General features: G+C 38.8%; 2 protein-coding genes across 6 annotated transcripts in view; one reads left to right on the forward strand and one right to left on the reverse strand.

Moving 5' to 3' along the window:
* LOC308087846 (uncharacterized protein) overlaps positions 1-7,134 on the forward strand; it is a gene marked incomplete at its 5' end in the record, with an annotated part of 32,651 nt that extends 25,517 nt beyond the window's left edge. The window contains 7 exons of the mRNA XM_080432049.1: positions 251-402; positions 1,965-2,356; positions 2,954-3,059; positions 3,790-3,897; positions 5,012-5,120; positions 6,144-6,236; positions 7,035-7,134. Of these exons, the coding sequence (XP_080288175.1) occupies positions 251-402; positions 1,965-2,356; positions 2,954-3,059; positions 3,790-3,897; positions 5,012-5,050 (797 nt within the window). The 3' untranslated portion in view covers positions 5,051-5,120; positions 6,144-6,236; positions 7,035-7,134. The remainder of the gene's footprint in view (positions 1-250; positions 403-1,964; positions 2,357-2,953; positions 3,060-3,789; positions 3,898-5,011; positions 5,121-6,143; positions 6,237-7,034) is intronic.
* Positions 7,135-10,727: 3,593 nt separating this feature from the next.
* trpm7 (transient receptor potential cation channel, subfamily M, member 7) overlaps positions 10,728-12,142 on the reverse strand; it is a 73,976-nt gene continuing 72,561 nt past the window's right edge. For all 5 annotated transcript variants that reach the window (XM_080428843.1, XM_080428842.1, XM_080428844.1 and 2 more), the window contains one exon: positions 10,728-12,040. In XM_080428843.1, coding sequence (XP_080284969.1) covers positions 11,925-12,040 — 116 coding nt within the window. In that variant the 3' untranslated portion in view covers positions 10,728-11,924. The remainder of the gene's footprint in view (positions 12,041-12,142) is intronic.

A 12,142-nucleotide genomic window follows, 5' to 3' on the forward strand; every position in this document is an offset into this window, starting at 1 on the left:
TATAATACATATCGTTGCTGTCGGGCAGAAACTTTGAATCTTTACATTTATTTTTACGTTTTTCCATATATTAATGCCCTACTTCATCATACAAGAGTGCCACACAAAAGTAGTGAAAATAGCTTAGAGCTTGTACAGTAGATAGGCTATTTTCACTATTTTCAATCGGTTTTAGTTTTGGACTTAAAGAACAAGTTTTCCACCAAACAGCGATATAAGAACGTGGAGCATCTCTCTCTGTCACCAGCAGGACAGCGGCACAGTGACACAGGGGAGCATCTACATGGCAACGTGCCGCTGGAGACAACGGAACTACTCATATGTGGTGGTACAGACCAGGAAGACCAGTTCTCTGACCACCACCACCACCACCACCATGACCTCTGCAGGGCGGTGGCACAGGTAATCACCAGTGGTGGACAGTAAAGGCAACTACGGTAACAGTACATGCTCCAAATTAACCATTAACCAAGTTGACCCCGCCCCTGGTTCCGAACGTGCCATTGGAGGGGTGGGTGGATGGAGAGTGAAAACAGCTCTGTGTGCTGAGGTGACCACCTTGCCGCTTATTATCACCCCACTGCATTTCTAGGAAGGCAAAAAGTACATTATGAATTAACCACTTAAAGGTTATATGACATTCATTTTCACTTTTTTAATGTTTTTGGGGGGTTTTATGACCTCAATTGGACAAAAAAAACAACTGAACTTTGAACATTCAGTGGATTTTCTGTGGTCTGGGGTTTTCTGAATATTTAGGCTGAAAAGTAATCTGTGATTGGCCCCTGGACTTTGATGTCACAGTCCATTAATCCCGCCCCCTCTCCCCTCCGCCCCTCCCCTATCCATTCCTTTGGGGGGGGGGGGGGGGGGGGGGAGCAGAGGCGATGATTGACAGTCAAAATCCCTCAACAGCGACACCCGCAGGCAAAGATGTATTTTTTCATTGCAGTTGAAAAGGCTTTAGAAATCAGAGAGAAAATATCCTGCCATGGATCACTGGAGATTAAAACTTTTAATAAACGTTTGAAGGACCATGATAAATACTTTTGATGTGTTGTAAAACTGAATGTCATGAAACCTTGAAGTCCTAATTCAAATATGGTGAAAATAGCCGATTGACAAGGTCACAACGCATCGCAGATGTTTTTTGTACTTAGTAATTTGTACTTTTGAATATGTAAGTAATTAGCATTCTGAATACTTAAGTATTTTTAAAAGCAAATACTCCAGTACTTCAAGTCAAGCACACATTTGACTGGGCAACTTTCACTTGTACAGTAGTTGAGTAATATTCGACAAGGAGTATATTTACTTTGACTCAAGTACTGGGGTCGAATACGTTGTCCATTACAGGTAATCACCATACCTTCAGCAGGATGGTGGCACAGGTAAACATCTTTGGACAGCTTACAATGCTCCAAAACACTACTGCCACAATATGCTACATCACCGCTATCCTTGCCTCCTTGCACTGGCTCCCTGTAAATCTTAAGATCCAAATTAAGGTTCTTGTAATCACTTATAGAGCTCTCCATGATCAGGCACCCGCATGTATAGGCAACCTCCTCCATTCTTATGACCCCTGCAGGTCACTGAGATACTCAGCTGCTTGTCCCTCACACCAGGCTAAAGACCAAAGGTGTCCAAGCCTTTGCGTGCACTGCCCCTCGATTGCAGAATAATCTGTTATATTAAATAAAACATACAGTATACAGTATAAATGTATAAAAGACTAACCTGTTTAGACAGCCGTTTACTTTGTTGTTTTGTGCCTGTGACTCTTTTATGCCATGTCCTGCCATTTTTTCATATCTTTAATGACTGGGTGTTTGATTGTTTTAGTTTCACTCATTTATTTGCTATATTACTGATATTTAAAATGTATCTGTAAAGCACTTTGTGACTGTTACTGTCTGTGAAAGGTGCTCTATGAATCAAATGTACTTCATTAATAATTACAGGCTCTGGACCCAGGGAAGGGAACCATGGAGGATTTAAAGTCCACCCTTAACGCTCTGCGTCAGGAAGGGAAGCAGGACTGGAGACAGATGCTACAACACAAGCTCCAGAAGGTGGTGGAAGAGAGAATGGACACGGCTACAGTTCCGGATCAGGAGGGACGGTCGTCTGTTCAGTTGGAGATAGACGGGAAGGGAAAGATGATCAAAGAAGACCTTCAGAGGGCGGTGGAGGTGTTGAAGGATGTCTTCCCAGTGGAGATGGATATCTGTAACCTCTTGGCCAGGCTGTACCACCAGGCCTTCAGCTCCACACTGAGGAAGATTTCAGGCTCTGAGCTCAAAGACAAAGACTGCGCTCATGTCCTGCTTTGGGTCAACGATCACTATCCAACGTAAGCCATGATTAATATAAGTATAATCAATAAAGTCTTATTGAATAGATCATAAAATCATCATATCACTTCTAACAGTGTTAGGAAGGGTGCTAATGAGACAGACGTGGGAGGTGGGTAGAGTAGCCAAAAACTGTTAAAGGAGCACTTCACCCTTATTTCAACCTTATCTTCATATAATTGGTCCTCACTAATGCTCATTATAAAATTGCACAATTTCTGTACTCGCTCTGTGTCTCATTGGTGGACTGGACAGTTCCCCTACCAATGACATCATCTGTGAGGATTCCAAGTCAACATAAACTACACCCTTTATCTTCCTGTAAAGTTAGTATGCTCAATAGCAGCCATTGTTCTTGCATTAAATAAAAACGAAAAAAGTTTGAAATCTGAAATCACTGTTAGACTGTTTCTGAACAGTCCACAGCCCTTCTTTGAGACAGAGCAAGGAGACAGAAATTGAACCATTGTATAATGAGCATTAATTAGTATCAATGATATGAAGATAAGGTTGATAATGAGTATATAGCTCCTTTAAGTCAAATTAGTCACCCAAATAATTTCTTAAGAGTAATAAAATTACTCTCTCTGTGCCAGTATACTTAAAAAACAGGAGAAAGACATCAACTATGAAGCACTGGGGAAGCTGTTGCCTGAGGAACTGTATGAACAAATGGAGAGAAAATATCTTACCAACACAAAGGTAATCCATATCTTACCAACACAAAGGTAATCAATATCTTACAGACGCAAAGGTAATCACAGATAGCTTGGTCAACATACAGTACAAAGAGATGCAGTTGTTAATTGCAAATGGGAATATACAGCAGTTAATCCTAGTTAGTGTCATGTCAGTATCATGGTCAGTATCATGTCAGTATCATGGTCAGTATCATGTCAGTATCATGACAGTATCATGTCAGTATCATGGTCAGTATCATGTCAGTATCATGGTCAGTATCATTGTTAGTATCATGGTCAGTATCATGTCAGTATCATGGTCAGTATCATGTCAGTATCATGTCAGTATCATGGTCAGTATCATGTCAGTATCATGGTCAGTATCATGTCAGTATGATGGTCAGTATGATGGTCAGTATCATGTCAGTATTATGGTCAGTATCATGTCAGTATCATGGTCAGTATCATGGTCAGTATCATGGTCAGTATCCAGGGGATATGGTAATTACAATAAGCATATGTTAATATCATCCAGGAGATATAGTAATTATAATTAGAATATAGTTAATACCACCCATTACCGTTAGATATAATAATTATAATTACTGGGCCCATGGAATGTTGTAAGTTGGAATAAAAGGACTGTCTGTAAAAACCTGTACATGGAAAGTGAACAGATTTTGTGTGCGTGCGTGCGTGCGTGCGTGCGTGCGTGCGTGCGTGCGTGCGTGCGTGCGTGCGTGCGTGTATAGGAGAGTGTGCAGACTTACATGGATAAAGTCCTGGAGAGAGAAGAGAAGTCCTGTGAGCCTGAGCGCACAGAATATTACTGCAGTCCACTGGCCACCGATGTAGTTCAGGTAGAATATCCTCAACATTCAAAACATTGTTGTACTTTTTTCCCACGTTAACACAGTTGTTGAAAACAATTGATTCAACATATCATCGTCGATGTTGTCTGGCCAAACCTTTTATGTCCAAAACTGTTACTTTTCAGGAAATGTTAAAAAGAAGAACTTGTGTTCCAAAGCATTCCAATGTAGTTAGTATTTTGTCACAACAAGCTCTTGTTTTTATTATTTATTTATTTTTATTTATTTATTTAACAGGGACAGTGCACATTGATCAACATGTCAGTTATTCACATCCACGTAAATGAGCCAGAGTTAGCCAGAGTTGGCTAATTTTCATCCGTAGTCCCTTAGCAGGCTGTTAAAAAATGGTGGCATAGTTACAGTATTTATACAAAAACAGACATCAATACAGTACAAGACAAATAAACATAGTACAGAAGACAACAGTAAAATATGAGAAGAGACACCAGTGATTAATGGAGCTGATAATTACCCATGATTACAAATTTGGTTAGCTTTAAGCCATCTCTTAACGTTGAGTTTGAAGGTTAGATAGTTGGTCTCTCTTACACTTCGGTAGGGAGACTGTTCCAATGATGGGAGGCAGAGAACAGAGAAGACTGTTTTACCAAACACACTCTGTCTGAATGGTACCTCACAGTCCCCTCGTTAGTCCCCTTGTTAATACTTGTTATTGCTTCAATATTTATAAAACCCACAGACACACTTTCCAAAAAATGTGAAAAGAGTAAAAAGAATAGTAGATCTACAAGCTCACAACAAAAGCATACAAACATGCAGAGAATTCTCTTTCTGGGAAGATTGGAATGTTTCTGACATATCGCTGTCAGGCAGAAACCTCTTATCTCCATTTATCTCCAACGTTTTATGTTTTTTTCGTAAATAAATGCCCTACTTGATCATACTACAGTGTCACACAAAAGTATCTAAAATAGCAGATCTACACCGCGATGCAGCGGTTTTTAGCTTGTCAGTAGCTCTTATTTGAATCCTGAAAAGTAACAGTTTTGGACAGATATGAGATTATTTCAATACTTTATTTAGTTTATTACCTGAATGTTCTTTTTATTAAATGTGTTTACTATTTCTGTGCATTCAGCATATAGACGATGCCATGCAGACAGCGAGGTTTATTTAGGAGGCCAGCAGAAGGGCCAGGCAGTACTGTACAGTACAGTACTGTACCTGCTTAAAGACTTCCTACAACGGTAATATTATATCTAACCTAACATTAATATACTGTAGCACAGTGGTGGATTTTTTTTACTTAAAGCTGCACTATGTAACTCTCCTGTTCTACCCAGGATTTGAACCCGGGGTCTCCTGTGTAAGTGCTGAATTTTCTTTCTTTTTTTTCCTTTACCACTGAGCTAATTAAGCCTGTACTGTACAATTTTGAGGTATTTTTTACTTTATTGGAGTATTTCCAATTTTCAGTACTTTTACTTCTACTCCACTACACCTCAGAGGCAAATATTATACCTTTACTCCACAATTATTTGAAAACTTGAGTTACTAGTTACTTTTGAATATTATTACAAAAACATTAAGCACTTCAGCCCTATATACATTTCGACCATTTGAAAATGGCCGATCTACCAGCTCACAATAGATCTGCTATTTTCGAAAGATTTGTATACATCTGAAAACGTGTGAAATGGTAGAATAAGTCTGCAGAATGCGTACTTTCTACTTTTGGTACTTTAAGCACATTTTTATACCAATACTTCTACTCGAGTACATTATGAATTCCGGACTTTTGCTTGTAACACAGTATTTCTACATTGCAGTATTGATACTTTTAACAGGATCATGCCAAAGGTCGTGTCCAACCTACTGTAGACACAACTGAGTGTTTGTTCAGTATCAGGAGAATCCCAATCCCAGAAAATACATTTTCAGGTGGGACACCAATTTCATCCAATCAGAAGAGAGAACTCCGCTTCAGTTTTGTAATGTTCAGGCTCCAATTTTGTCCATTTCCTGTATCCTGTATGAGTTCTCTCTCCTGACTGGATGAAATTGGTGTCCTGACTTGAAAAAATTGCTAACCCAGTAATCCCCTGTTACTGAACAAACAATATACTGTAGCAATGATCACTATTGCAATATAGAGCTTATTTATTTTAACAATAAATAATGGCATTTTTATCACTTACAGCACCTTTAATAAGTTGCTTTTCACTGTCCTTTTAACGTTCTGTTCATTATCAAATTACATTTCATGACAGATTTAAGACGTTCCATGAGGATGTAATGAAGAGAAGCGGTGCAAACAGCAGAGCTAGAACCATGGCTAACCTCTTCTGTGTACAACAGTTTAGGTACACACACACACACACACACACACACACACACACACACACACACACACACACACACACACACACACACACACACACACACACACACACACACACACACACACACACACACACACACACACACACACACACGTTTAGGTACAGTAAAGTACAGTATGGCTCTTAGATTATTATTATTATATCTACCTCTGCACAGGGAATACATCGATATGAAGACAAGTCTCTTTCCAGAGGAATTAAGAGAAAGCTGTTTGTCAACTGTGGCCGATATGAAACAATCAGGATATACATATCTACTGAACCCCACGCTCACCAAGCTGAAGGTATTCTTTATCTGTTTGGGTCTATAAAATTAACACAGGATTTTACAGAGGTCCCAGACATTAAAAAAAAAACGTTTCAAATGGGGGTCTGTGCCCTAATGCATATCAAACTGGGGGTCCTTAAAACGAAAAAGTTGAATCACTGTGACTGAACAAAACTATACTAGAACCCCAATCTTCACTTTACGATCCTTTTTTCCATTTGGTTCCATTAGTACTCTCTGAGTTACAGACCCATAAGGGTCCATTTGGGCCCCTGGTGGTCCCCGGACTCCATAGTGAGAAACAATGCTTTATACTTTTAGTCCCTTCTCCCTAATGTATGTGAGTTGCTTTGTTCATCATGTACTGTATATTGCAAAAGTATAGGAAATGTATCCATTGTCTATTCTTCTATTACTGTACAGTATCTATTATAATAACTTTTAACTGTGCACGCGCTCTCACACACACACACACACACACACACACACAGACTCAGTACAGAAAAGTGGGACCCCGTAAATGGCGTAAGGATAAAACCGTTTTCACCGACCTGCTGGACGGTTTGGAGAAACAGATTCAGGATCTCAAGGGTCTGAACGAGGCCTGTCATCAGGTAGATCAAACTTATTTCTTCTACTCGGTCTGTGTCTCAGAGGAGGGCTGTGGACAGTTCAGAGTCCCGTCTACCAGTGACATCATCAATGGGGAATCCAAGCTAATAGAAACTGCAGGCTTTGTATTCCTGGAAAGTTGCAATGCAATAAAAGAAGCCATTGTTCTCGTGTTAATACAAATCTAAATAAAAAATGTGAAATCTTGTTGGGAAAAAAAATCATGCGTAACGATGATGTCACTGGTAGACGGTTTTCTGGACTGTCCACAGCCCTCCTATGAGACAGACCAAGTAGAAAAAAAGGTACCATTTTATCATGAGTATTAGTGAGGACCTATTATATGAAGATAGGTTGAAAATCGGTGAAGTCGTCCTTTAACTGAAATAAGCTCGCCTTCAAATAAAAAAAATTATAGAGCCAAATGTAACTTTATTGTGAAACAGCTGAAAACAAATGAAAGGGAGATTAATTTAAGAGAGAAATTTGATGTGTCCCGGGACCCAAACTAGTGAAAATAGCCAATCTATGAGTTCACAACGTGTCGCATTGTGCCTCGTTGTGAGCTTGTAGATCCGCTATTTTGATTACTTCTTAAAGGTTTGATTTATTTTTTTCAGAAAATTGTTGATATCTCAACCCATACAAATGAGTCTGTGACCCAAAAATGGGTCCCGACCCACTGTTTGTGAAATTGTTTAATTGATCAGCTTCCTGCAGGAGCTGATTGGACGACTGGAGGAGGAAGTGACATTGAAGTACGTGAAGAACCTTCTGAAAGGAAAGGATGACCTGAAGAACAAGGACAAGCAGGAGCAAGCTGCTGCAGTTGTGTCTGAGAATGGACACAGTCTCCACCAGATGTTTTCTGTAGCGGTAAGAATGAACACAGTCTCCACCAGATGTTTGCTGTAGCGGTAAGAATGGACACAGTCTCTACCAGATGGACACAGTCTCCACCATTCTTCAAAATAGCCACCTATTGCTTTTATGACACCTTTGCACACTCTGCATCCTCTAAATCAGCTTCATGAGGGAGTAGTCACCTGGAACAGTCTCGAAGAGTTCATAAACATCTATGTAGCCTATACTATGTTATTCTGGCATAATGGTATAGTTTTTCTTACATATAATGAATAAAACCAATTGTTAACAAAAAAAATGCAGTTTAAAATAAGTCTTTGTTCTTAACATGGTTCAACTGTAGATTAAAATAAGTCTTTGTTTTTAATAGGGTTCAACTATAGTTTAAATTAAGTCTTATGGGTTCAACAGAACGGTAGTTTAAAATAAGTCTGTTTTTAACAGGGTTCCAAGGAGTTTTGGCTGGCTGACATTCTGCCCAAGATAGCAGAAGTGTTGAAACTGCAAGACCTTGATGCCATTAAGATAGAAGTAGCTGAACTGGCAACACAATACCCTGACCTCAGGTAAACAACCCCTTATCATTTTGTCTAAACCACTGGTTCTCAACTTCAAGTTTGGGGACCACCAGCGGCCTAAATGGACCCTTTCTGGTCTGTAGGGCCAAGAGTGTACAAAATGGATTCAAATATACCCTAATTAAGGCGCAATGTGTTGGGCAAAATGTTCCATTTGTTCACATTCACACTCTTAAATATGAACAGATGATGTTATAGTGTAGATTGAGGTTCTAGTATTTAGTTCAGTGATTCTCACTTTTTAAATAAAATGAAGCCTGCATTTAGGGAAAAAGGCATACAGTAGTAGCATACAGAAATGTTGCCCGGAAGGAAACAAAGGAATCAATTCCAATAATTTGTACTCCCACCCTTCTAAAAGAAACAGGACCCAGGTGGAAACATATAATACAAATAAATGCCCCTCTGATTTTGAAGAGATTAACAACGGGTTGATTTTGAAAAGATTAACAGTAATGAATTCAACCTTTTCTTTCGGACCCACAGTGTCGAACACGTCTCTGCCCTGCTGAAGTTGAAGGCCAATCTGTCACGCACCAACAGGAGGCTGGTGGAGAATGCTATGCCGAATACACTGGCTGATATTGACCATCAGGACCACCAGCCTTTTTTCTCCAAAATACGCATCATATCAAAGCGCCAGAGAGTCGTTGCTGCTGTACAGAAAGTTGTAGCCAGGACTTGAATTTCCTCATTTGTCATTCGTTTGTTTTTTGTCACCTGCAATACTGTCCACTTGTATATCAGACATGTACAAAGTCCGGTCCAGGATGCCAATCGTGAAGCAGATTTTATATGGCTCGCTGCCTTCCTTACGAAAATGTAGATCCTGTAGTACAGTATCTTGATTTGAAAACACCACTGGACATAGACACCATAATCCTAAATGTAAAATGTGTTTCATATGACCAGTATGGTCATATGAAACACATACAGTGAAGTTTCTGACTGTTAAGGAATTAACCCGAGCAGATACCGTATATTCAGTAGAATTTGAAATGATTCCGAAGTGATTTTTACTTGTGTTGTTTCATTCGCAACATGTGATTTTTTCTTTTTTGTAGTGACCTTTTCACACCTGGTTACATTTGGTTACACTGCTAGTTGAACAAAATACAATAAATATAATAGCAATGCAGTGCATGCATGTGAAAAAAGGCTGGAATTTTGTATTTAGTTTTTGTTCACAGCAGTAGATTAGTAGCTTACATTTGGCAACACTGCCAACAAAAGGCTATTGATATTGCACTGTAGTTAAATAAAATTGTTGTAATGCGATGCATTCGTAAGTGACTTTGTTATGGTCCAGAGTTAGTATGTCAGGAGATGCTGTCAGCCCTATGGTATTTTCATACTTTCAAATATGGCCTCCTTTGAAAAAACGTTTGGACACCCGTGAGTCATATTATGGTCAGCAGCAGCAAAGAATAAGACAAATTAGAACTAGTTCAAAACTGAGCAGCCAGATTGGCACGCCACAATTACAGTATAGCATATTTACCATATTGTTGCTGTTGGGCTCGGGCAGAAACCTTGTATCTCCATATTAAAACTTTTTGTTTTTGTTTAAATAGTGTCATAGTAGAAATAGCAGATGTACAAGTTCACAACGTGTCGTGATGCTTGAGCTTGTAGATCGGCTATTTTCACAATTCTTTTTTTTATAATAAAAAAGGAATGATTGGACATAATAGGCTTCCACCCGACAGCGACGATATCAGGAGGTCATTTAACACTTCCAACCCCAAGAACAAAGCTCCTCAAAGCTCCATTGTTCGATAATGTCCTAGAACTCACAAAAGTCACACACTAAACTCATTTGGCATAAAGAAATGTATTAAAGGCAAACTTAATGCCGCTGACCATATGACTGCCATATCTCCTCCAGGCCGGAGATTGTTTTCTGCCGTTTGTCTGTGAACAGCTAATCTCTATAGGTGTGAAACCTAGCGAAATGCAAATGAAAAATCCCACTGCTGTTCCATTTACCGACTAAACAACAAACTAAACTAAAAATGTGATTATTACAAACTATGAGAGTTTGTAGATCTGCAATTTTTGCTATTGGTTCTATGATAAAGTATATGGGTAATAATACATATTACTGTACATATTACAATACAAGAACAGAAAACAGATCTTTTCATTTTGAAAGCATTTTATTAGTTTAAAATGATATATAGTACAAAATGTATACACCAATACCCTTAAGTTTCTCAGTTCCCCAGCATAAAATATTTCAATCTGTTCAGCTCGTGCCACATATTAGTATCTATAAGATACATTAGATTGTAATTTGCTCATACACAATAGTTGATGACAAAGATATGGCAATAGTACCTTTGTAACATTAAAAACTTATCAGCAATTTTTTGGTGGACACATTTCAAGACTTCAATACAATAAAATTATACATTGTACTGTAAAAGTTGCATTGCAATCTGCCCATATTTTTACAAGATTTTCAAATTCATGTATATCTTTTCATCGAGTATCAACAAAAAAAAAAAGGTAATGATACATGTTTTTTTTTATACATTTATAAAAATGATGTGTGAATGTCAGCAGGCTTTTCCCTTTTTAATACCTGCTGTAACAGAGTTGACATACAACACCGGTTCTCAACGCCTGGTCCGGGACCCCACTAGGGGTCTAACAGTGTACAAACGGAAATAGTTTTGAATCTTTGGGACCCCAATCTAATAAACATTCTCAGGTGTTTATTTAACTCTGAGAGTGTACAAATCCATTTGTACACCCTCAGAGTTGCAGACCCCGTAAGGTTCCATTTGGACTCCCTGTTGGTCTGCGGATCCAAGGTTGAAAACCAGTGACATATAGGTTTTTGTTTTTTAACTTATTGTATTTATTTTTTACAAGGCAACTTTTCATAAATCAATAATAATAAATACTAGACCCTCCGCAGTGATATTGTACCTGTTTATAAACATTTCATATATATATATATATACACATATATATATATATATATATATATATAATATATACTCATAACATATAAACTTGTAAAAAATATCTTTTAAAACTTTTTTTTCCTTCCTAATATGACATATAAAGTGGTGAGGGTAGTTGTGATTTGTGTGATTGACAGCATCTGACGGGACCAAGAAAAAAAACAAAAAAACAAAGTAACAATAGGCATGCATCATCAGTTTCCATGGAAACACAGGGTGTGTGGCTCTTCCAGTTGATTGGCTGTGGCATTTCGCACTTAGCTACCTCGTCCAATGGGGGCTTTGTGACCAAAATGGATCGTGAATAATCAAGTCAAGTCCCGTCGACTTGGCGGTTTCAAACCCGAACCAATCACAGCATGAGTCTCATTGACTGGCGGGACTCCTTGACTCCGCCCCCGGGGTCATGGGGGGGGTCGTCTTGGGGAAAGGTCACCTTGTCCGGTGTGTATTCGTTCCGCTTCAGATCTAAAATACCACAGAAGAAGAGAAGGTCATAACCGTCGCTGTCGGGTAGAAACTTTTCAGGAAATGTTAAAAAGAACCCTTTGTTCCAATGGATCCAATGTA

This window comes from Gymnoscopelus braueri (genome assembly GCF_963280865.1).
Source record: "Gymnoscopelus braueri genome assembly, chromosome: 1".
NCBI classification, from domain to species: Eukaryota; Metazoa; Chordata; class Actinopteri; order Myctophiformes; family Myctophidae; genus Gymnoscopelus; species Gymnoscopelus braueri.